The following is a 22,044-nucleotide window of genomic DNA, read 5'->3' on the forward strand; positions in this document are numbered from 1 at the left end:
TGATTGGCTGCCATGGACATCACATGATCTTCATCCACCTCCCTGACTATGTGTTAGTGTGTCAGCCCTGTCACTATAATTCCCACGTGTTCTCCTTTCCACAAGCACAAACTTCCTGAATAACTTCACAACGTAGCAACAATAACCGCTCTGATTGGCCGCCTCCACAGAGCCCCGCCCCGCCCTGCTCTCTCGTAGTTGGCAGGCTGGCTCTAGGCCACGTGACAGGTTCGGGAGTTCCTGATTGGCTGGACCGGCGATCCCCCGGCTTCTGCGAGGCCTGTCTGGAGCAGCGGGTGTCAGATAACTGTGTACACCGAGTCATCTGTCCGACATGCCCGCGAGAAACCCTCACAAAGCCGCCTGCCCGTGCCCGGCCATCCACGGGGATAACACCGGGGGCAGGGAAGAGCCGGAAACCGGGGGCGACGCGGAGGATCCCGAGATCATTAAATCTCCCAGTGACCCTAAGAAGTACCGGTCAGTATCCTCATCCCTGAGTGCCGTGCTGCTCCCTCTGACGTCATGCTTACAACCTTCTGACGTCATAGTCCTGTCCCTGGGGGTTCCTCTGCTACCCTGTGCCAGTGCTGCCCCCTGTTGGGCTTCGTGTCCTGAGATAAGTGCTGCCCCCACTTCCTAAACCTGCTGCCCACTAGTATGCCCGGGTCTGGTGCCAATTACTGACCCCCCCAGCTATTACCCAGGTCTTGTGCCAGGTTCTGTCCACCCCTGCGGCAGCCACTGCCCCTTCCTATGCCAGGCCTCTCTGTCAGATGCTGCCCCTTCCTATGCCGGGGTATTGAGACCATTTCTGACCCCTCTGCTTATACCTGAGTCTTGTGCGAAGTGCTGCCCATCCCGGTGCCCATCTGATGAATTCGGTCATACAGAACTAAACTATCTTTAGGAATTCAATGCAAGTGCGAGTTCTAAAAATGTCCCCCAAAAATCTGCTTCATCCAGACACATCTCTGAAGAGTGAGCAAGACGTCTCATACACCGGGGTGTCGGCTCTGTTACCCCCTCTCTTCCCTCAACTTATATTCAGAAGTGTTGAGTCAACTCCTAAATCTGTCTGGCATCCTCTTACATTCTGCCCCCGTATGTGTGATTGTGTTCTCTATAATCCCCTGTACATTGTAAAATACTGCACTTATTTCCAGCAGTTCTGTATAAGTAGGAGGGTGTTACTTGTTTCACCCCGAAATGGAAGGACTCGCCTTGTTGAATTAATTGGGGCTAATCCTTGGGGGAATCTGCTGCACATCTCAGGGGACAGCCTTGGGTTTCTGGTGCAGAAATATATATAATATGCATGTGTGAACACCCTGAAGAATCCCTTCTGATTTTACTTTGTTTGATGGATGTTGCTGGGGCTTGTAGTGCTTCATTATTGTAGATACAGAGCTGCGGAGTCTTCACATCCAAGAAAACAAGTTCAGTAATATTCTATCTATCTATCTATCTATCTATCTATCTATCTATCTATCTAGCTATCTCTTGTCTATCTATCTATCTATCTATCTATCTCTTGTCTATCTATCTATCTATCTATCTATCTATCTATCTATCTCCTATCTATCTATCTATCTATCTATCTATCTATCTATCTCCTATCTATCTATCTATCTATCTCCTATCTATCTATCTATCTATCTATCTATCTATCTATCTCTTGTCTATCTATCTATCTATCTCCTATCTATCTATCTATCTATCTATTCATCTCTTTATCTATCTGTAACATTTTGTAACTTTCTAATATTTTTATATTTTTTTGGTCTCGATTTCTCACAATTTTCCAGGACTCCTCTCAAATCTTTCTTGTTTACATATAGAAGCTAAAAACCTGTTCACACTACCATTATTAATGTCCGGTGCTGTTATCCGGTATAGGTTAGTAATGGGCATTAATAGAAGCAGAGTAAATGTCACAGATGGAGCCGCCTCAGTCCGTGTCCGTTCCCATTGACTGTAAACAACATAGTACTCGCAGGGAAAAAACACAGCCCTCCAGCATATAATGAAGAAAATCCAATCTTCAATGCAAACGTATAATATTGGAACACTCACTTAACAATGTGTGGGATCCAACGTACGAACTATCAAAGATTGCTTCGGCTCGGAACGTGAATACACATATGAGCTTGTGGTGAAAGTGAAGTTCAGCGAGATCCACTTGATTAAAAAACTTGAATCTTTATTTCATTGTCCAATTAAAAAATTCAGATATACAGATGTACAGACATAGACCCTGATGATACACCTCAGTAGCAGGTTACACGAAAAGCAGCTGACCCGCAAGCCCATGTGTAAACAACATGGCGGACTTCGATTTCTATCATGTTTGTTTATTCTGTAATGGAAGAAAAAGTCCTGCACGCTTCCGTCATGTTACTGCAGATGGAAACCAGGTGGAGTGGGCTCGGTATCTGTCATTTAATGTCTGTTGTTCTCATCCTGTGATGGATGAGAACAACAGACTTAGAATAATGCTAGTGTGCGCCTTCCCTAATACTCACAGGAGAGTTTGTCTACACAGGATACAATGTAACAATCCTGTTACCTAAACAAATGAGACTTTGTACTGATACATTTTACTTGCACTGATACATTGCAACAAAGTATCAGAGCAGGAGAGAAAGCTGTGCTGCTGATGGTTTTACCTTACAGAGGGCTGTTTGTTAGGCGACATATACATGACCGTGTGTGACACGGGCCATAACCGGCACGGATGACTTCTGTATACTGCCCGCGCCTCCACAGTCCCATTTATTGAGGTCTGTTTTGCAGCCTGGGCTCATGGACGGGAATAAGCTTTGCTCATGTCCTTGTACACGGGACTGTGACAATATACTGTCATGTGTATGGGACCATGGAAATGAATGGGTCAGTGTGCTAGCTGTGAAAACAACTGACTGTGCACACGGCCATGTGTATGAGGCCTTACACTATAGAAGTGTCTGGTGTCTGCAGATTTTCAGCCTCTGGATGTAATAGAATATTTTTAACTGAAATCATCCATGTGCTGTCCATGCTGTTCAGCCTCAGATCTGGAATATAAACCAATGTGAGTGAGCGGACGTGAAGGAGTCGCATCTATTCGATTTGCTTCCTTGTCCTACCATTCAGCCATTGAAATGTAATTGTATAAAATACAATCTTTATAAATTCTCAGGGCAAATTAATGTGTCCAGCCTTACGTGTAGGTTTATGGCGGGGTCATGTGGGGTGACGTCCTGAGGTTCTATCTCTATGGTCGCCGCCTTCATTATTCCTGGTCTTGTCTCAGGTTTATTCAGCTGGGCAATGGTCTCCGAGCGCTGCTCATCTCCGATATGTCCTCCATGGGTCACACTGCCACTGACTCCTCTGACGATGAGGAAGAGGATGAAGACGACGATGACGACGATGATGGAGAAGAGGAGTGGGACTCTGAAGAAGAGAGCGAGGAGGAGTCTGAAGATGAACACGATGAAGAGGAGGATGAGGAGTGTGCTAAAGACAAGAAGGGCTGCACTGAAAAGCTGGTATGGTGAATGTTTGCTATAGCGATCACTAGTGGTGTAACAAGGAATGGCGGGGCCCTGTGCTGCTATGGCGGTAGTTATGTCACTGGTGATCACATAGCGGTGCTGAGTCTGAAGAGCCCAAGTGGTGCCCTAGAATAATAGCTGGACAAACAATGGCGCCGCACACGGTTAGCTGGTCCTGCTATGTCGTAGAGTTCTCCAACTCTATCGATGTCTTAAAGACGAGCACAAGGTAAAGTTGAAAGTACAAAGTCCATTTTATTAGCGCAATACATCTAACTTGAAGTAGGAATGCGTTCCCTTGGTTGGACGACATCCCTTCTTCAATCCTACTCACGTCATATCAGATTTGGCATTGACTGAAACTTTGATTCAATCATGGCGTATACAGGCGATATTCCATCGGTGGATGTTTTCCGAGCATTGAAGCTTTTTTTGAGCTAATAAATTGGACTTCATCATTGCAGCTTACCTTTGTGTCTGCTGTGCTTGTCTTTTGGGCAGAGATTGTGCGGCCAAGGTTCAGGCTATAGCACTGAGCGGAGCGCTGGTCATGCATCTGTTCATAGGGCTGATTCTGGGAGACTTTCTCCTGGTTTCTGGGGTTCTCGGTGGTCAGCCCCCCCCCCCCCCCCCCCATAGCCATAGGACACTTATGTTGTGGATGTCTTCCTACACTGACACTATGATTGGTTCATTGTTCCGCAGTCTGCAGCCGCCCTTTGCATTGGCGTTGGAAGTTTCAGCGATCCTGAAGATCTCCCCGGATTAGCGCACTTCTTGGAGCACAGTGAGTGTCACTTACTATAAAGCCTAAGATCTTATGGTGGAGGAATGCGGTGTAAGACCCCGTCACTATATCTGCGTGCGTCTCTTGTAGTGGTGTTCATGGGCAGTGAGAAATACCCAGATGAGAATGGCTTTGACGCTTTCCTTAAGAAACACGGGGGCAGTGATAACGCCTCTACAGACTGCGAGCGCACCATCTTCCAGTTTGATGTACAGAGGAAGCATTTTAAGGAGGCTCTGGACCGGTAAGACGTTCATGTAAAGTTCTGTTTAGTCTACTGATACTAAGAAGACATCCTATACTGGAATGGCAGCCATTCTTTCATTTTTTTCTGTATTCTGAGGGAAAAACGGATTGTAAAACTGACACAAATAGGTTACTATCCCTTTGCGTCACCGTCAGTAGTCCGCAGCGCTGTCCGTCTGGTTTCTAGTTTAGCACGTTGTCATGCCCAGTTCTCACACTATGTCACTTCCCGGCACAGGTGGGCTCAGTTCTTCATCTCCCCGCTGATGGTCAGTGATGCCATAGACCGGGAAGTACAAGCCGTGGATAGCGGTAAGTCTGCTTTCTCTTCTCACTGCAGTTCCCATTTCATTTGCTTCTTTCCTTACCATATATATAACTGCTTCTGTCTCATCCTATTGCAGAGTATGAGCTCGCTCGGCCCTCCGATTCCAACCGCAAGGAGATGCTTTTTGGAAGTTTGGCCAAACCTGGTCATCCAATGGGAAAGTTTTTCTGGGGTGAGTTCTTTAAAAGCCCTAAGTACAGGAAAATAGGTTTGTTATATATTTGGGCCATACATCACTCCTCGGGCCATCTAATAGCGGCGTCTTTATTATATACTATGTAGTAACATCCATGCAGCATATTGCACCTCCATGCTGTTTGCTTGAATGGCTTCAAAACCCTGCACCCCTGTTACTATGTAGATTGCATGAAGTGCAAATAGTCAAGGGTCTGCAAGACTCCTGTCACACTGTGACCCCTTTCTATAGCGGATATACAGAATGGGACCCCCATGGGTCTGACATTGATGGCCACCCTAAGTGTTCAAGAACAGTTTGCATTGCTCACTTTACCTCCGGATCATAGTGTTGTGCACTGGAGCACAATTGCCTAGAATATCCTAGAGTTTATCTACAAGGGCTCCATCTATGTAAGAGTCGTCTGTAGCTTCTTTTCATCCATTGTGGATTCTTATACTATCCCTAAATTTGCAGGAAACGCTCAGACTTTGAAGTATGAACCCGAGGAGAAGAACATTGACACCCACGCCCGGCTTAGAGAGTTCTACAGGACGTACTACTCGGCCCACTACATGACCCTGGCCGTACAGTCTAACGGTATAGATACATGCACACCGCCATGAATACAAGATGGCTACCGCAGTCCTCTAACTCACTGTCTTCTGATCTGTGCAGAAACTCTGGATACTCTGGAGGAATGGGTGAAGGAGATTTTTAGCACCATTCCAAATAAGTAAGTCTTGTGAGAGGGATCTTACCTTTATGTGACATCTTAAGGCTTTATACTACTCATCGTGTGCTCATCTACAATATCTTTTACCGTATTAATGAATACTCTGTTTTCTTTTTAATTTTTCCTTAGTGGTTTGCAGAAACCTGATTTTGGCCACTTGACGGACCCTTTTGACACCCCAGGGTTTAATTCTCTTTACAGAGGTTTGTATTAAGAACCAGCTCCCCCCCCCGTATACACTCCCCATATGGTTTAGACCTATTGGATCCTTGGATTTCTTATTTTCCATGGTTTCTATTGAAGCTATTTTGAGACCTTTCTTGTTCATGAAGACGACCCCTGTCCGTATGCCATATAAAGCACATGGATGTGGGAATGTCTTCCATCTATTACATGGATGTGCATTTATCTGAATGGCTGCCTCGTAATACTACATTTCTCTTGCCGTAGCCGGTGCAGTCCGCTGTTCACAGGTAGTGTCAGGGGCTTATCCCCCATATAGATGGTTGTGTCTGTGATAAAACACATTTGAGATTAGTATTTTGGGGCTTCCTGATCTCAACTATTGGTCATTTTATAGCCAAGGTCCTTGGCACAACACACTTGTACTCTGTGAGGTTTCAGGTGGTGTGCAGTCTGCATTTCGGAAAACTCCTGACTTGCCTTAGTGACACGCCAAGTTTTTATCAGTCGGGTGTCCAGACCTCGAGACTCCCCATAAAATCAAAGGACAGAAGGGTATAGCCAAGTTTTGTGTCGTTTCGGCTGTGACCATTGAATGGTTTTGCCTTTTGGGTTAGTAATGTACAGATTAATATGAGTCCCCTACACCATTCTGCATAGCTTTCCATGTATAACTCGATCTAGGCAAAGGGGCACAACTTCTATCCCTTTGTGTCAGTAGGGGGATTGGGATGAGTCTGCACCTGTACATTAGGTAGACTCTAACCAGATAGACCTCAAGGTTTAGTCCCAGTTATATACATAGAGGATAGCCTAGCAAACCCTGATATTCCATAATAACCCACAGGCCCAGTGTAATATTCACCGTCTCATCTGTTTATTCTCATAGTCGTCCCCATCAAGAAGGTCCACGCTCTCACCATCACATGGGCACTACCACCCCAGGAAAGATTTTACAAGTAAGTGTCCATTTGGCGTAACATATATTACATAGCTTTTCTAGAGATGTATAACTGATACCTGTCATATACTAGTGAAAATGTCTGAATGGGAGAAGACGTCAAAGCCTTGTCCTCTGCACAATCTGCATAAATCTTAGGCCTATTCCCGGATCCTGAGCACTGGACACGGCCATGGTTTTAACTTGTCTGCTCTACTTTTAGGTTCAGCTATTCACTGATGTTTTGTCATCTCTTTTAAGGGTGAAACCTCTTCACTATATTTCGTGGCTCATAGGACACGAGGGTAAAGGCAGTATCCTGTCCCTGCTGCGCAAGAAGTAAGTCTGCGGTCCTGCATGGGGGAGGGGGGATTGTTAGGATACAGCTCCGGTCATGTAGATGGAGGGGCTGAATTAAAGGGGCTCTCCAACGAGAATAAGGATAGGTGCACATGGCTGAAATTGAGGTGAATTCTGCCTCCATATCTTCTTCAGATTCCCTATGGATTTCTGTTAAAGACCAGTGCCAGACAGCAGATGTCTTAGACTTGCTGTGACCCAGACCCGATATGTTTGGTTCCCTCTTTCAGGTGCTGGGCGCTCGCTCTGTTTGGTGGGAACAGTGAGACCGGCTTTGAGCAGAACACGACTTACTCTGTATTCAGTATCTCCATCACCCTGACAGATGCCGGATACGAGCACTTCTATGAGGTAAGGATAATAAGAGTATTTGTGGACTCTTGTAACGTCTACACCCCTATAGAGGGGCGTCCATCTCCCCCTCTTTGACAATCACTTATTTTTAACCAATTATTTCCCAGGTTACACATCTCGTCTTCCAGTATCTGAAAATGTTGCAGCAGTTGGGCCCGCAGGAGAGGTCGGTATTACTCTATATAGTAGGAACCTATAGATCTATAGATAAGCAGGACTTAAACTGATGCTTCGTCTCTGTCTGTTCAGGATCTTCCAGGAAATTCAGAAAATTGAAGCCAATGAATTTCACTATCAGGAGCAGGTACCAAAAATATGGAGGGGAAATGTTGATTTGTAATCCTGATCTATTAGGTGACAGCTCACCTCCATAGACCCCCCCCCCAATAGCTATTCATTCTGTCTCTGCTGTATACATATATATCATGGGCACAGGAGATACGGTGCTAAGCTCAGGCTGGATTGGTGGGGTCCTAGAGGTCAGACCACCACCGAGTATAAAGTGATGCCATACGCTACATAAAGCTCATTGTCCTCCTGTATACCGATGGCATGTCACTGGGATATTAAGGATGTTTGTTTTTCTTTGTAGACTGATCCTATAGAATACGTCGAGAATATCTGTGAGAACATGCAGCTGTTCCCCAAAGAAGACTTCCTGACGGGAGACCAGCTCCTGTTCGAGTACAGCCCTGACGTGAGTGTTACTGTCTGTTCCTATACCCGCAGGCTATACGTACGGTTAGAATGGAACGAGCCAGGTTTGTTATGAACCTTCAAAAATTTCTGCAATTTTTGGGATATGTCACCCACGTTCATCTTTATACTCTGGGATCTCTTCAGACCTAGAGTATAATATGCAGAGGCCCAGGGGAGGTGGAGACAAAATTTACCTCTTCTGGTCTTCTTTCCTGGTATCTGGCCTACATGACTGGGATAATCTCTGAAATTACACCCCCCCCCCCCCCCCCCCCCCCCCCCCCCTAAGTGACAGCTGTGTATGATGGTGATGACTAACCCTATGCTTTCTATATACAGGTGATTGCCGATGCCCTTCGCGGACTGACCCCCGAGAAGGCAAACCTGCTGCTGCTTTCCCCAGACAATGAAGGCAAATGTAACCTGAAGGAGAAGTGGTTTGGCACTCAGTATAGCATTGAAGGTAACGGTGTAGACTATGAGAGTGTGTGCGGACAGAACCCTATACACAATCCTCACTGTGTGATACTGCTCTACAGATATTGATGCAAAATGGAAAGAGCTGTGGGTGTCAGACTTTCCTGTAAACCCAGATCTTCATCTCCCGGCTGAGAACAAGTTCATTGGTAAGTAATGTGGTGAGGGGGTTCTGTCTTGTGGTGCGGGGCTCCTGGTTTTGGTCTTGGGTTGAGCGGGTTCTGGCTCCTGTCTTGGGGTGAGGGGGGTTCTGTCTTGGGGTGAGGGGGGTTCTGTCTTGGGGTGAGGGGGGATTCTGGCTCCTGTTTTGGGGTGAGGGGGGGTTCTGGCTCCTGTCTTGGGGTGAGGGGGGGGTTCTGGCTCCTGTCTTGGGGTGAGGGGGGGGGGGGGTTCTGGCTCCTGTCTTGGGGTGAGGGGGGGTTCTGGCTCCTGTCTTGGGGTGAGGGGGGGTTCTGGCTCCTGTCTTGGGGTGAGGGGGGGTTCTGGCTCCTGTCTTGGGGTGAGGGGGGGTTCTGGCTCCTGTCTTGAGGTGAGGGGGGGTTCTGGCTCCTGTCTTGGGGTGAGGGGGTTCTAGCTTGGGGTGAGGGGATTCTGACTTTGGTATTGTGTAGAGGGGGTTCTGGCTCCTGTCTTGTGGTGAGGGGCTCCTGGTTTTGGTCTTGGGTTGAGCGGGTTCTGGCTTCTGTCTTGGGGTGAGGGGGGGGGTTCTGGCTTCTGTCTTGGGGTGAGGGGGGGGGTTCTGGGTTCTGTCTTGGGGTGAGGGGGTTCCGTCTTTGGGTGAGGGGGATTCTGGCTCCTGTCTTGGGGTGAGGGGGATTCTGGCTCCTGTCTTGGGGTGAGGGAGGTTCTGGCTCCTGTCTTGGGGTGACATGGGTTCCGACTTGGGGTGACGGGGTTTTGGCTTCTGGCTTGGGATGATGAGGTTTTGGCTTGGGTTGAGGGGATTCTGACTTTGGTCTTGTGTAGAGGGGGTTCTGGCTTCTGTCTTGGTCTCTCCTTAGGGGATTTACAGTCTTTTTATCACTTCTACAGCCACTGACTTTACCCTGAAGACCTCGGACTGCCCAGATAAAGAATATCCAGAGAAGATCCAGGACATCGAGCGCGGCTGCCTCTGGTATAAGAAGGACAACAAGTTTAAGATCCCTAAAGGTATGCAGTATATTCCAGGTTTCCATTTGAAGTATTTTTTATATGTATTGGTCTAGTAGATCTTGCACCAGTATTCTGAGCAGAAGGTTATGCTGGTTATGGATCCTAAACGTCTTTCCTTCTTCTTTCAGCTTACATGCGCTTTCATCTCATCTCTCCATTAATACAACAATCGCCTGAAACGTAAGTTCTAGTCTTCTGGCCCCAAGGATGCGTCTCCCTTACAGCTGCTAGGGTTAATGTGCATGTTGCCAATATGTTTTGGGTAGTATATGTTGTATGTTAGCTGACTATACAGGTCTCTGCTCTTACTCTTACCGTCTCTCCAATCTTTGTGTTTCAGCTTGGTTCTCTTTGACATCTTTGTTAATATTTTGGCTCACACACTGGCCGAGCCGGCTTATGAAGCAGACGTGGCTCAGCTAGAATATAAACTGGTGGCCGGAGAACACGGGCTTGTTATAAAAGTGAAGGGATTCAACCACAAACTACCAGTGAGTATGACGTCATCAGATATAATAAAGTAACGTGGGCAACATGGCCATTACTGTCTGAGAAGGGCTGTGATAGATCAGGCCCATCCATGTAATGCTCCATTGTCCCTGTAGTGGTCGCTGTAGTCTGCGGCATCTTTCTCTGCTAAAATCAGCTTCCACCCCCCCAATACGGTGTTAGGGTGCTCTTAGGGCTAGTACACACGGGGGGCGATATAGCGGGTTTTGGCACAAAGAGTGATGCGGGGAGCCACGTCCCTCTCGGGTCAAAACCCGCCTGCCACGACTGTCGTGGTCGCGGCTTTGCCGCTTATGGAAAAAAAAGCCTGGTGGTCTCCATAGACCACCATTGTGAGGGGGCGGATTATGACACCATAATCCGCCCCCTCTGTGCCCGTGTGAACTAGCCGTTAGATGGGGTATCCGGTTCATGCCGGCTATACCTATACTTGTTATTGATTGGAATAGGAAAGTACTAAGTGTCCTGGCAGAGCATTGTGCCCGGACATACTAAACATTTTACACCTTGTGCCCCTTAGCGAGTGGTGCAGGGTCTTTTCTCAAAATGCCATAGTCCCGTACTTCTCTGAAAGATTTCTCTATTATTCTTCTCCTTGTTGGGGATTGCTTCATCTTATAGATCATTGATATCTTCATTGTCATTTGTCACCTCCTTACTTAGCTCCTTTTCGAGTTGATCATCGATTACTTGGCTGATTTTACGGCTTCTCCTGACGTCTATGAGATGATCACAGAGCAACTTAAAAAGACTTACTTCAACATACTGATCAAGCCCGAGAAACTGGGAAAGTAAGTACAAAATGGGAATTAATAAGACCTTTCATTTCCTTTAAGATCAGGAGTGTTATATATAAGTGTCCAGTCGGGGAAGTGATCTGATATATATATATATATATATATATATATATATATATATATATATATATATATATATATATATATATATATATATATATATTATATATATGTGTGTGTGTGTGTATATAGGTAGATAGATATTCACTACCCTTCAGTTTTGACACCTCTTCTTCCTCCAGGGATGTGCGGCTCCTGATCTTAGAACATAACCGCTGGTCCATGATAGAGAAATACCGCACTATCCTCAAGGGTTTGACTTTGGAACAACTTCTCTCATTTGTGGAGCAGTTCAAGTCTCGACTATTCGTAGAGGGTTTGGTCCAGGGCAACTTCACCAGTAAGGTGAGTGCATGGAGGTCCATGATGGATGGCTCTTGCTCTGCGCCGTCACATTATATTTTTGGTTATCCCTGTTATCCATGACTTTCGATGCCACACATAGAGTTATCTGGATATTCGGCTGTATTTTGTATTCCCAGCTTGCAGTATATTGATCGATACAGAAGGTAAAAGAGACGTTTCTGCTCAGTGAAGCCGTAGAATAGCAATGAGCCCTGTGTGCGCCTCTGCATGATATGAGCAGTATTCGCTCTACTCCTGGGCCTGGTCCTGTTGTAATTGTATGATATTACCGCCAGACATTGTATGTAGTAATCTGTATTTTCTATGTTCTTGTTTTATCCAGGAGTCTTCAGAGTTCCTGAATTATGTTACAAGGTGAGACTCTATAGAATTCTGTGACTGGGTTTTCTCTTGTCGGAAATTTAAAGGGATATTCCGCCAAATACATTGATGGCCTATAGTGGTCACTAGAATATACCGTTAGTGTGATCGCTGCTCTAAATTCTAGGTATTCTTATGGGGGTCCTAGTCATGGTGGTGGAGCTGGTTGATCATCAGATGTATACGAGAGTGTCCCAACTGTCCCCCAGGGAAAGAGTCAGACATGTTGGATATCCACCGATTTTGCAGCAGAATGCATTCGGATGACACTCAGATTTTGTTCCGTTATCCCGTCACGTCTATGGTGGCTTCTGATCCATTCCAATGACTCTGAACAGGATAGTACCTGCACTACAGTCATCCATGGACACATAGACGTGAATGCACTCAGATGTCACTTTGGTGTCACACGAGTCCATTCCATTGCACCCTCAGCCCCAGATCAGAAGCAGTCACTCATGTGCACGCAGCTTTACAGTGTTTATTGTGAGGACTTGGGAAGGGTTTGAGTATAGACGTAGGACTATAATGAGGACTCCATGAGTGATGGGTGGCGTTGGCCTGCCCGGGACCTTCCTCCTGATTTGATCTGATCTCTTTATTCACTAGTAAGCTGCAGTTTCTTCCTCTGGAGAACAAGTTCCCGGTGCAGTTCCAGGTGGTCGAGCTGCCAACGTCCCACCATCTGTGTAAGGTCAAGTCTCTGAACAAAGGCGACACCAACTCTGAGGTCACCGTGTATTACCAGGTGGGAATATGGAGAATCATAAGACTATTCGTGGGGGAGGTTTGTAAGATGGGAAGTTGGGATTAATCTTGTGTGTGTGTGTGTGTGTGTGTGTGTGTATGTGTGTATATATATATATATATATATATATATATATATATATGTATATATATATATATGTATATATATATATATGTATATATATATATATATATATATATATATATATATATATATATATATATATAATTTTTTTTAATTTTTTTTTTGCAGTCTGGCGCTAGGAATTTACGGGATTACACACTGATGGAGCTGCTGGTGGTAAGTATTCCAGGCCACAGCCTATTCTATTAGTTGGGGGTGGAATTCGATTTGCAATGGAAGAAGTCATACGTTCTGTCATTTAGTGTCACCATTAGCTGGGACCAGGTTTTTTTCTTAATGTGCAACTTTATTTTCCCAGATGCACATGGAGGAACCTTGTTTTGACTTCCTTAGGACTAAGCAGACTCTTGGGTAAGAGGCACCAGAACCTTGACATGGTTAAAGCTTAGGAGGCATCTGACAGCAGTTTTGGATGCTGTAACCACTGCCCGGTCCTTATTAACTATTAAAGGGGTTATGTCCTGAAAATGCTGACCCTAAGATAGAGGATAAGTTGCTGATCGGTGGGGGTGCGTTTCACCCTGCCATGAATGTAGCTGCATTGGATGCAGATATACCTCTGTACCTTCATTCAATGGGAATGACAAAGATGGCTGAAGTAGATCACTCGGCTTTCTATGGCACTCCCATTGAAATTAAAGGTGTAGGGGGGATCTGCGCTCACTGCCAATAGTGACAGTGGGGGTAAAAGACAAGGATAAGAGTAAATAACAATCCGGCATAACCCCTTTAAGGCTCTAAACCTAAACTCACTGGGGTGATAGATGTCCGCAAACCTGGTGACAGGTTCCCCTTAATGCATTTCATTTATTTTACGTGTATTGTTCATGCCCCCATCAGTAATATTTCCCCCCTCCTTCCCGACTACAGGTACCATGTATATCCAACCTGCAGAAATACGTCTGGAATTTTGGGATTTTCAGTCACCGTGGAAACACAAGCCAATAAATTTAAGTGAGTTTAATTTATAGGTCTGTAAATGATTTTATACAGATCAATTGGACGTACAATAATACAATGTGATACAATCCATGCAATGTATTAGAGAACGGTCTGTGGACAGTAGGGCTAGGGATACAGGGTAACTTGTAGTCGCACAATAGAAGATCGCGGGGTCGCTCTGTTATATTGCACTTGCACGGTGGAGTGATCACTTTCACTATAATTAGGTGCAACTGGGAACCCGACATTTTTCATTCGAACCCGATCTTGATCCCAATTCCGATCCCAATGCAAGTCAATGGGATTTTTTTTTACTAATCGGAGATCGGATTTTAAAAACGATCCTATTCACTATACAGCATGGAATCTAACAATTGAAAGCTTTAATTGTTAGAATCCAGGCTGTGTAGTAATTAAAAAATTCCCCGGCTACCTAAGTCCCCCCTGTTGTCTACTTACCAGCTGCTGCTCCCAATCCGCGCTGTTCTCGCTCCTCTTCTTTGTACTTCGCATGTCTTCAAGGCACCGTATGTGCCCCCACCTCCCAGGCTAGTGTTACTGATGCTGGGAGTAGGCGGGGCTTGTTGTGGCTTAGGAGAGTGTGGGCGGATACAGTACCTGCCCACACTCTCCTAAGCCACAAGCCCCGCCTTCTTCCTGGTTCTGTAACAGTAACCTGGGAGCGAGGGGCGTGCACGGACCGAGAAGAGGCGAGAAGAGAACAGACTGGGAGCGGCAGCGGTAAGTGGACTTGTCTATCGACTCTTTATTGTAGATCTCAGAAAATAACCTCCAACCTTGATCCTGCCTAAAATGATCGGGATCAGAATTCCAATCGCGATGGTGAAATTTACTCGATCGCCGACCGGAATCCAATCTTTTCCGATTGCTCAACCCTACTGATGACCTGTCTTTGTAAGATAGGCCGTCCATTGTATTGGATACTGCTGCATTAACTCATAACTGCTGCTATAAAAGAGATGGGAGTCGTGGCGCTGTCCGAAAATGAACGTCCTAAATGTACCTGTGTATTCTGCAGGTTCAGAGCATTATGTATGTGTGTCCTAAAGGATGAAGGATAAAGGATTGTATTACTAAAAGCATTCATGGCGTGTCTATAGGATATCTCACCTATGCCTGATCAATGGGGGATCCAAGCGATTGCTAGAGGAGGACTCTGTCCCTTCAGATTCTGTTGGCTGTGCTCTTTGCATGGTTGGCACATTATAACCCAGGGCAGACCTTGAGGAAAAGGCAAGCGGAGTGGACAGGAGTGTCAGTGACACAAGACTGTACCAGTGTCTGCCAGTCTGTCCTAATGATACTCTGAGGTCACACCAGTCATACACTAATGACATATAGTAAAGATCATTAGTTCTGTTCCTTATATTAGCGGGCACATCCCTTGACTCCTGTTGCCATCTGCTGTATGTGTATGGTATTCTACATGTAGCCTGTGTGTTTTATTTTTTCTCTTCACCATGTAATGGATAGTATAAGAAGCCGTCAGTGTCACATTTGCCATGTACGTATTCAGTGACCCCGTCCCATCCAGGGTCAGAGTTCTTCTAAGGCCGCTCACCGAGGCTTTTAAGGCCATGAAGTGTTCAGACATTATTCTGGTTACACGGGGTATTCTTCTAGGAATTGCAAAATGTTCTGTCTGGATGCTCTAAAATCCATTAATGATATTGATCCAACCATAGTTTATGGAAAGACGGCTCAGACACATTGTCCGGAGCAAAACTGCTGGGTCAGTGGTCACACGGCGGTGCGGAGAAGCGAGCAGGCGTCAGGAGGGGTTTATGTACCCGATAATGTGAATGAAAAGATATCCCTGGGATACGCCATTACTGACCGGTGCGGATACCCTCATGATCCTTAGAATAAGAGCTGCCGCCCCTGCACAGATTCTCCACAATCTTCAACACTACAACCCCCAACATGCATTGTTCCTCTGCTATTCCTGGACTTCCCATAGAAGTGAATGGAGCATGCTGGGAGTTGTAGTGTTACAGCATCTCTGTAATGCTCTGCCCTATCTCTCCATCACATTGTCCTCTTCTACAGTATATATTGTATATTCTACTCGGATTTTCACTGCCCTTTACTTTCTGTTTGTGCAGCTCTGAAGTCGTGGACAAGAAAATAGAAGAATTTCTCGTTTGCTTTGGGGAAAAAATTGAGAACTTAACAGATGAAGCCTTTAAGACACAGGTAAGCACTGCGGAGAGAGATCTGTGAAGCCGTCAGGACAGAACTTCACTTGCAGTGTGGACCAGAGCCGAATAGTGAAGATCCAGATCACTTAAAGGGATTTTTCAGGTTTGGATAATCAATGACTTCCTTAGGAATGGTCATCAAATGAAGATCCGTGGGGGGGTCCTGACACCTGAAATCCCACAGATCAGCTGTTTATAGTGGCAGCGGTGCTTTACTACTACTGTTTCCACCATCTAATAGATCTGTCCCTGATATATCCATTGCAGTCTCAGGCCTTACTATAACTCCTAGGCAGCAGGCCCGCTGCCTCGGGGTTATGTTTGACGCAAACCTTTCCTTCACCCCTCATGTTGAATCACTTGCACGTTCATGTCACCTCCACCTCAAAAACATCTCCAGAATACGCCCTTTCCTTACCAGAGATACACTAAAGACACTTATTGTCTCTCTGATTCATTCTCGCCTTGACTACTGTAACTCCTTACTAATCGGTCTTCCCCTCACTAAACTCTCCCCTCTACAATCTATTCTGAATGCAGCAGCCAGGCTCATCTATCAGGCTAGACACTACAGCGATGCCTTCGGTCTGTGCCAGTCACTACATTGGCTGCCTATTCAATATAGAATAAAATATAAAGTTATCCCCCTCATCCACAAGGCTCTCCATAATGCCGCACCTCTATACATTTCCTCCCTCATCTCTGTCTACCGCCCAACCCGTGTTCTCCGCTCACTCAATGACCTAACACTTACATCCTCTATTATCAGAACCTCCCCCGCTCGTATACAAGACTTCTCCCGAGCTGCACCACTTCTCTGGAATGCTCTACCCCGGACAATCAGATTAACTCCCAATTTCTACAGTTTCAAACGCAAACTAAAGACACATCTTATCAGACAGGCCGATCACAATTTCTAAACCCTTAACCCTCCTCTGTCCCTGCTCCCACATTACCCCACATGATATGATGTCATCTCAGGATAACGTTATATGTCCAGGCTCCATCCACATGTTACAGGACACGACTGGCGACGGCTCATAAAGTTTTATGTTTGTGTAATGACAGTCACCTCTATTACAGAAGTGTCTGACCCCTGTATAAGTAATGCCGCCCCTGCTACCTCTTGTGTCACCCCCTCTACCTCATAGATTGTAAGCTCTTGCAAGCAGGGCCCTCAGTCCCATTGTGTGAAATGATTCTCTTTGTAATGTATCTGTCTGTATTTTAACCCTACAAATTGTACAGCGCTGCGGAATATGTTGGCGCTATATAAATAAAATGTATTATTATTATTATTATTATTACAGGCCGTGTAGCGTCACGTTTGTTGGTCACACGATGACCTATCCTATGGAAACCCCCTTTAAAGGAAGCATTAGGTGTATTTGCAGTATGCATCATAGTGTGGACCGTTCCTTTCTTAGGGTTTATTCAGATTTGTTACCCAAATATCAGTGAAGGTCCTGTAAATCTGACTTAGAATTTGCAGAAATCCCTGCACATGCTGCAGAAACCTTACCATTGTGATGTATGGAGGTGATGTCCGCATGATCAGGGCTCCTGTCTTACGTGTGTTGTCTTTCTCTTTGCAGGTCAAGGCTTTGATAAAGCTGAAGGAGTGTGAGGACACGCACCTCGGGGAAGAAGTGGACAGGAACTGGGGAGAAGTCCTCACTCAGCAGTATCTCTTCGACCGCTTGGAGCACGAGGTAAACAGCGCGGTCGCTTCATCTTCACCTGGATTATACCGCTCTGGCAGATCTAGTCTAGAATATTTGGTCCTATTTTGGGGGGTTTCTTTGTATTTTTTGACCCCACTGTATTTGGATATATTCACATGAAGCCAATTTGTTGCCGTAATCTCTACAACGGAGAATTGGTTCCATTCATTTGAATGGGTTTGCTTTGCACATAAGCGAGGCAACAAATCTTCCATGTGTGAACATACGGTGAAGCATTTATGGGACATGATTGGGGCCTCCTGTGTCTCCTCTGATCTTAAAGGCTTTCATCATTTTCTCATCAGATTGATGTCCTGAGGACCTTTAATAAAGAAGACATGACCAGCTGGTTCCAGGCTCACAGAGGCTACGACAGGAAGGTTCTGAGCGTACACGTGAGTGATCTGTTTATGATATTGTAGTCTCGTCCATTGAAATCCAAAAAATGCTGTAAATTGCCACAGCTTGGAGAACTCTCGTCTAGCCCTCTCCTACCTGTTCATTGACTTGCTGTTTAGCTGGATAGAACCAGTGCTGAGGTGGTCAGTAAAGGTGACTCTCCTGCCATATTGCAATTTTTGGTCATCCCTTCCATCGAGAAACCAGTTGTGTAGTAAAAGCAATTCACTTGATTCCTGGGGCGTACATAGTCTTCTCAGACTATCAGCATTACACATATACTGTACGCACCTCGTTTCCCTTAAAGGGGTTTTCCCAGCTCCTTGTTTTAGCAGGTCTGTGGTTATAGCAACGCTGTATAAACAATGGGAGGAATATGTTCACATAGCAGGCAAACAAAGCAGCATTTCTAAAGCAATATATTTAGAAAAACGTCATAAGCTACCAGTATAGATAGGATCCTCGAGATGGGACAATCCCTTTAATCGCAGTCACTCCTCCACCTACTATCCCCATCATCCTCTCTGTCTATGAATAAAGGGCTTGAACATCCCAGTCTCTTGCATAGAGGAGACATTGTTAATGGAGCCTTTATTGTCTATGGGGCTGATGGACACCTCAGAGTACAGTATATAATTAGATACTTACCCCAGGTTCTGTCTTTCCATTGTTCTTCAGAGGACCAGAAAAACTGACACCATACGATCCAATCTACCGTGCATATATGTGGACCCTGAACGACCCCCATTGACCCCAGCCTCTGCTATAGCTATTATAGCTTCCCCCATTAGGTTAATATAGGTGACTTCCCCCAGTATGAGACCTGATACAGTGAAGATGGGACATTTATATAATTCACCATTCTCTGTAGTGCTGGTGTCCCGCACATTGGGGTCCTCTACCTTTATATTACTTACTTGTCCTCTGATTCTTGAATACCAGCAGATTTATACCAGATTTTCGCCTAATCCGCACGATTTTCCTTGCAGGTGGTTGGATTTGGCGAGAAGGAACCCGATGTCATTGCCTCCCAGACTCCGTCAGGGGAACCCGAATCATCTTATGGAAACATCACAAACCTGATCTTCCTCCCTGCATCTCCTCTAATGGCCGACACTGTGCAGATCAATGACATCCGCAGCTTTACCAGCACCTTAAAACTGCTGCCATATCACAAAATCATCCAATGAGAGCCGATGGGACTCTCCCTTTTAGGTGACGGAACGTGCGGAGGACTCATCTACACTTGTATTTTTCAAGGTTTCTAGGTTATTTTGTTTCCTGGATGCTTTTAAAGAGACGGATCATTAAAAATTTAACCCCACAGAGCCCGGATCTGAGCAGGGGCAGACGCTTCGCTCTGTGCGACAGCTACAACCTCGCTGTCCCGATTTTAATCTTTTTGTGTGAATACTGCTTGATTTTTAAGCACCTAATATGTAAAAAAACGGACACTAAAGGATTCTGGGTGTCTGGTTCGCTGGACATTGTAGCAGTGACATAAGTTATCCCAGAACTATGATGGGTGGGGGGGCCGACCACTGGCACCTGGGAACAAGGATCCCCATGTGAATATGGCTGCCAGGTCATTCATACATGCTGCTGCTCCATTCATCTCTATGGTTGGGTGAGCGCCCCCTAGAGGGTAATGCTTGTGTGACCTGCTGCTTTATTCATAGGGACATGATTGTGATCATTGGGGGTCCCAGCGGTTGGTCCCCCTCCGATTATATAGTTAATACGAGATAAAATGCCCGAAACACCTCTGTAAGGCGCTACCCCATAGTGAACGCTCACCTGCTATTTATTTCCTTTAGTGCCTCTGGATGCTGCTCTGTCCCCCTCCCCCACTTCACGCCATGCAGACCCCTGCTGCAGAGTATGCAAAAATGCAAATCATTGGTTTTGAGCCTTTGCTGCAGATCTGCAGGTATTTCCCAGCAGTATGTGCAATAATACTTTGTTTGCAGACACATTTTCTTCCTCTTTAAAGTCAGTGAAGAGATTCCTTTAAAGGGGTTGTCCTTCACCCTATGGATTTGTTATATTGATGACCTATGCATGGGATGGAGGGATCGACACCCAGGCACTGCGCAGATCAGCCGCTCTGGTGGACGGGGAGCATGAGCAGACCGTGCCTGTTCAATAGGAGCGATGCTGGAGCTTCCAGTGCCTGGCATAGCTGATCTGCGCAGGGTCTGGCTGTGAGATCACATATTGACGACCAATCTTGTGCACAAGTCATCAGCAGGAATAATCCATTTTGGCTCAGACAACCCCTTTAATGGATACACAACATGAATTGTCCTATTGCAGTATCTCCGCTGTATGAGCATGTCCTGCAGTTATCGAGGTCTATTCTGTTACATCAGCCCCAGTTTCTATTGTCATTTGTAGCCCTGAAATTTGCTGTGTCTTTTAAAGGGGATGTCCAGCGGGCAAAAGAATTGGTTTCAGCAGCTCAGAATGGGTTAAAAATCACCAATCGCCCTGTTTTGTGTGTCTCCGGCTTTTACTTCCTAGTTCCCCCCCGACACACAGGAATCGCCCGTATAGTCCATCACTGAGATGTGTTGCTAATGTGCTCAGTGACCGAGCCGCCGCACCCAACTTTTATGGAAGACTTTAGGCTAAGGCCACACGTAGCGAAACGCATCTATTCTTATTTCCACCCCACCCACCAAATAAGTCTATGGGGGAGAGACACAACGTTCCTGCAGGTAAAGTGGGCATACTCATGGGCAATGCGTGGGTAAGATTAAGAGGTCTCATCACTTTGCTGGCACCGTAAAATGTGGAAACTCAACCCAAAAAAGTTGCAAAAAACAGCCAAAAATGCAACATTTCAGCAACGTGTGGCCTCGGCCTTCAGGGGGGTTGGCAAGGGAGTCTTTTTTTCTAACTTTCTAGGGGTTTTTAGATACTGGATCTATGGGGTTCCTGTGGCTGTTGCACGGATCCCCTGTGATCTGAACCAGGACCCCAAGTCATCCCCTCTCTCATTCCCTGTCGGTCTGGGGCTGCCAGTAGTAAACCCCTAACTAACCTCCTTAGTTAGGGGTTTAAACTGGAGAGGAGGGATGAGGCGGGGTAACCTCGGGGTCCTGGTTCAGATCACCAGGGGTCGGAACCAGCCCGGAACCCCAAGATCCAGCAACTTAACCTTGATCTGCTCTTCAGACGGGGGCCGATACTGGTTGGGGCCGTATCCTACTCCAGGGGTGGTGGCTCTCGTATCCCAGTAACTTCTTGTGACGTCTGTACAATGCCTAGGCCATGGAACATCCCAGAAACTGGTGTAAAATCCTAGCAAAAAGCAATGAAGATGGCGGGCCAAGATGGAGGAAGCTTGTGTAGTCAGATAAGATAAGCACAGTCAGATTGCCAGGCTTCACATGATTGCAACACTTTTTTTTTTTTCCAAATTGTTGCCTCCATTACTAAGGTGCTTTGCTTCTATCCTCATATGCTGATGAGCTGTTGAGTGCAATGAGGGTGTCACCATTGCTCTGATGGAACCTACACCCTGATGCTTCCCAGTATCCAGCCCCCCCTCCCTCCAACCTTTCTGCTATAATTGACATGTACAAAACCTGTCCCCGTCAGTTATAGCGGGGGGGGGGGGGGGGGGGAGATGAGTGGAGGGAGCGGATTCTGGAAAACTGGGCACTCTGGTGTTATAAGAGCAATGGGGATGGGCCCATTGCACCAAACTGTTCATTAGCATGTCAGGAACAAATCTAATATCTCAGCAAAGGAAACGCCCAGCGGGAAGCCAAACAAGCACCTTCAC

General features: G+C 46.0%; 1 protein-coding gene across 1 annotated transcript; it reads left to right on the plus strand.

Moving 5' to 3' along the window:
* Positions 1 to 244: 244 nt before the first annotated feature.
* On the plus strand, positions 245 to 21,197 carry NRDC (nardilysin convertase). The gene is made up of 31 exons (XM_075287164.1): positions 245 to 480; positions 3,296 to 3,533; positions 4,245 to 4,326; positions 4,417 to 4,570; positions 4,811 to 4,884; positions 4,977 to 5,072; positions 5,553 to 5,675; positions 5,754 to 5,811; positions 5,941 to 6,014; positions 6,884 to 6,953; positions 7,196 to 7,273; positions 7,525 to 7,645; positions 7,756 to 7,814; positions 7,898 to 7,952; positions 8,241 to 8,345; positions 8,687 to 8,810; positions 8,887 to 8,973; positions 9,857 to 9,976; positions 10,108 to 10,159; positions 10,320 to 10,470; positions 11,153 to 11,280; positions 11,529 to 11,691; positions 12,035 to 12,066; positions 12,682 to 12,820; positions 13,073 to 13,120; positions 13,263 to 13,315; positions 13,835 to 13,918; positions 16,033 to 16,123; positions 17,724 to 17,840; positions 18,158 to 18,247; positions 19,241 to 21,197. The coding sequence occupies exons 1-31, from the start codon at positions 335 to 337 to the stop codon at positions 19,439 to 19,441; spliced, it is 3,213 nt and encodes a 1,070-aa protein (XP_075143265.1). The 5' UTR covers positions 245 to 334; the 3' UTR covers positions 19,442 to 21,197.
* Positions 21,198 to 22,044: the final 847 nt, after the last annotated feature.

The sequence above is a fragment of the Leptodactylus fuscus genome, chromosome 9 (genome assembly GCF_031893055.1).
Source record: "Leptodactylus fuscus isolate aLepFus1 chromosome 9, aLepFus1.hap2, whole genome shotgun sequence".
In the NCBI taxonomy this organism is placed as follows: Eukaryota; Metazoa; Chordata; class Amphibia; order Anura; family Leptodactylidae; genus Leptodactylus; species Leptodactylus fuscus.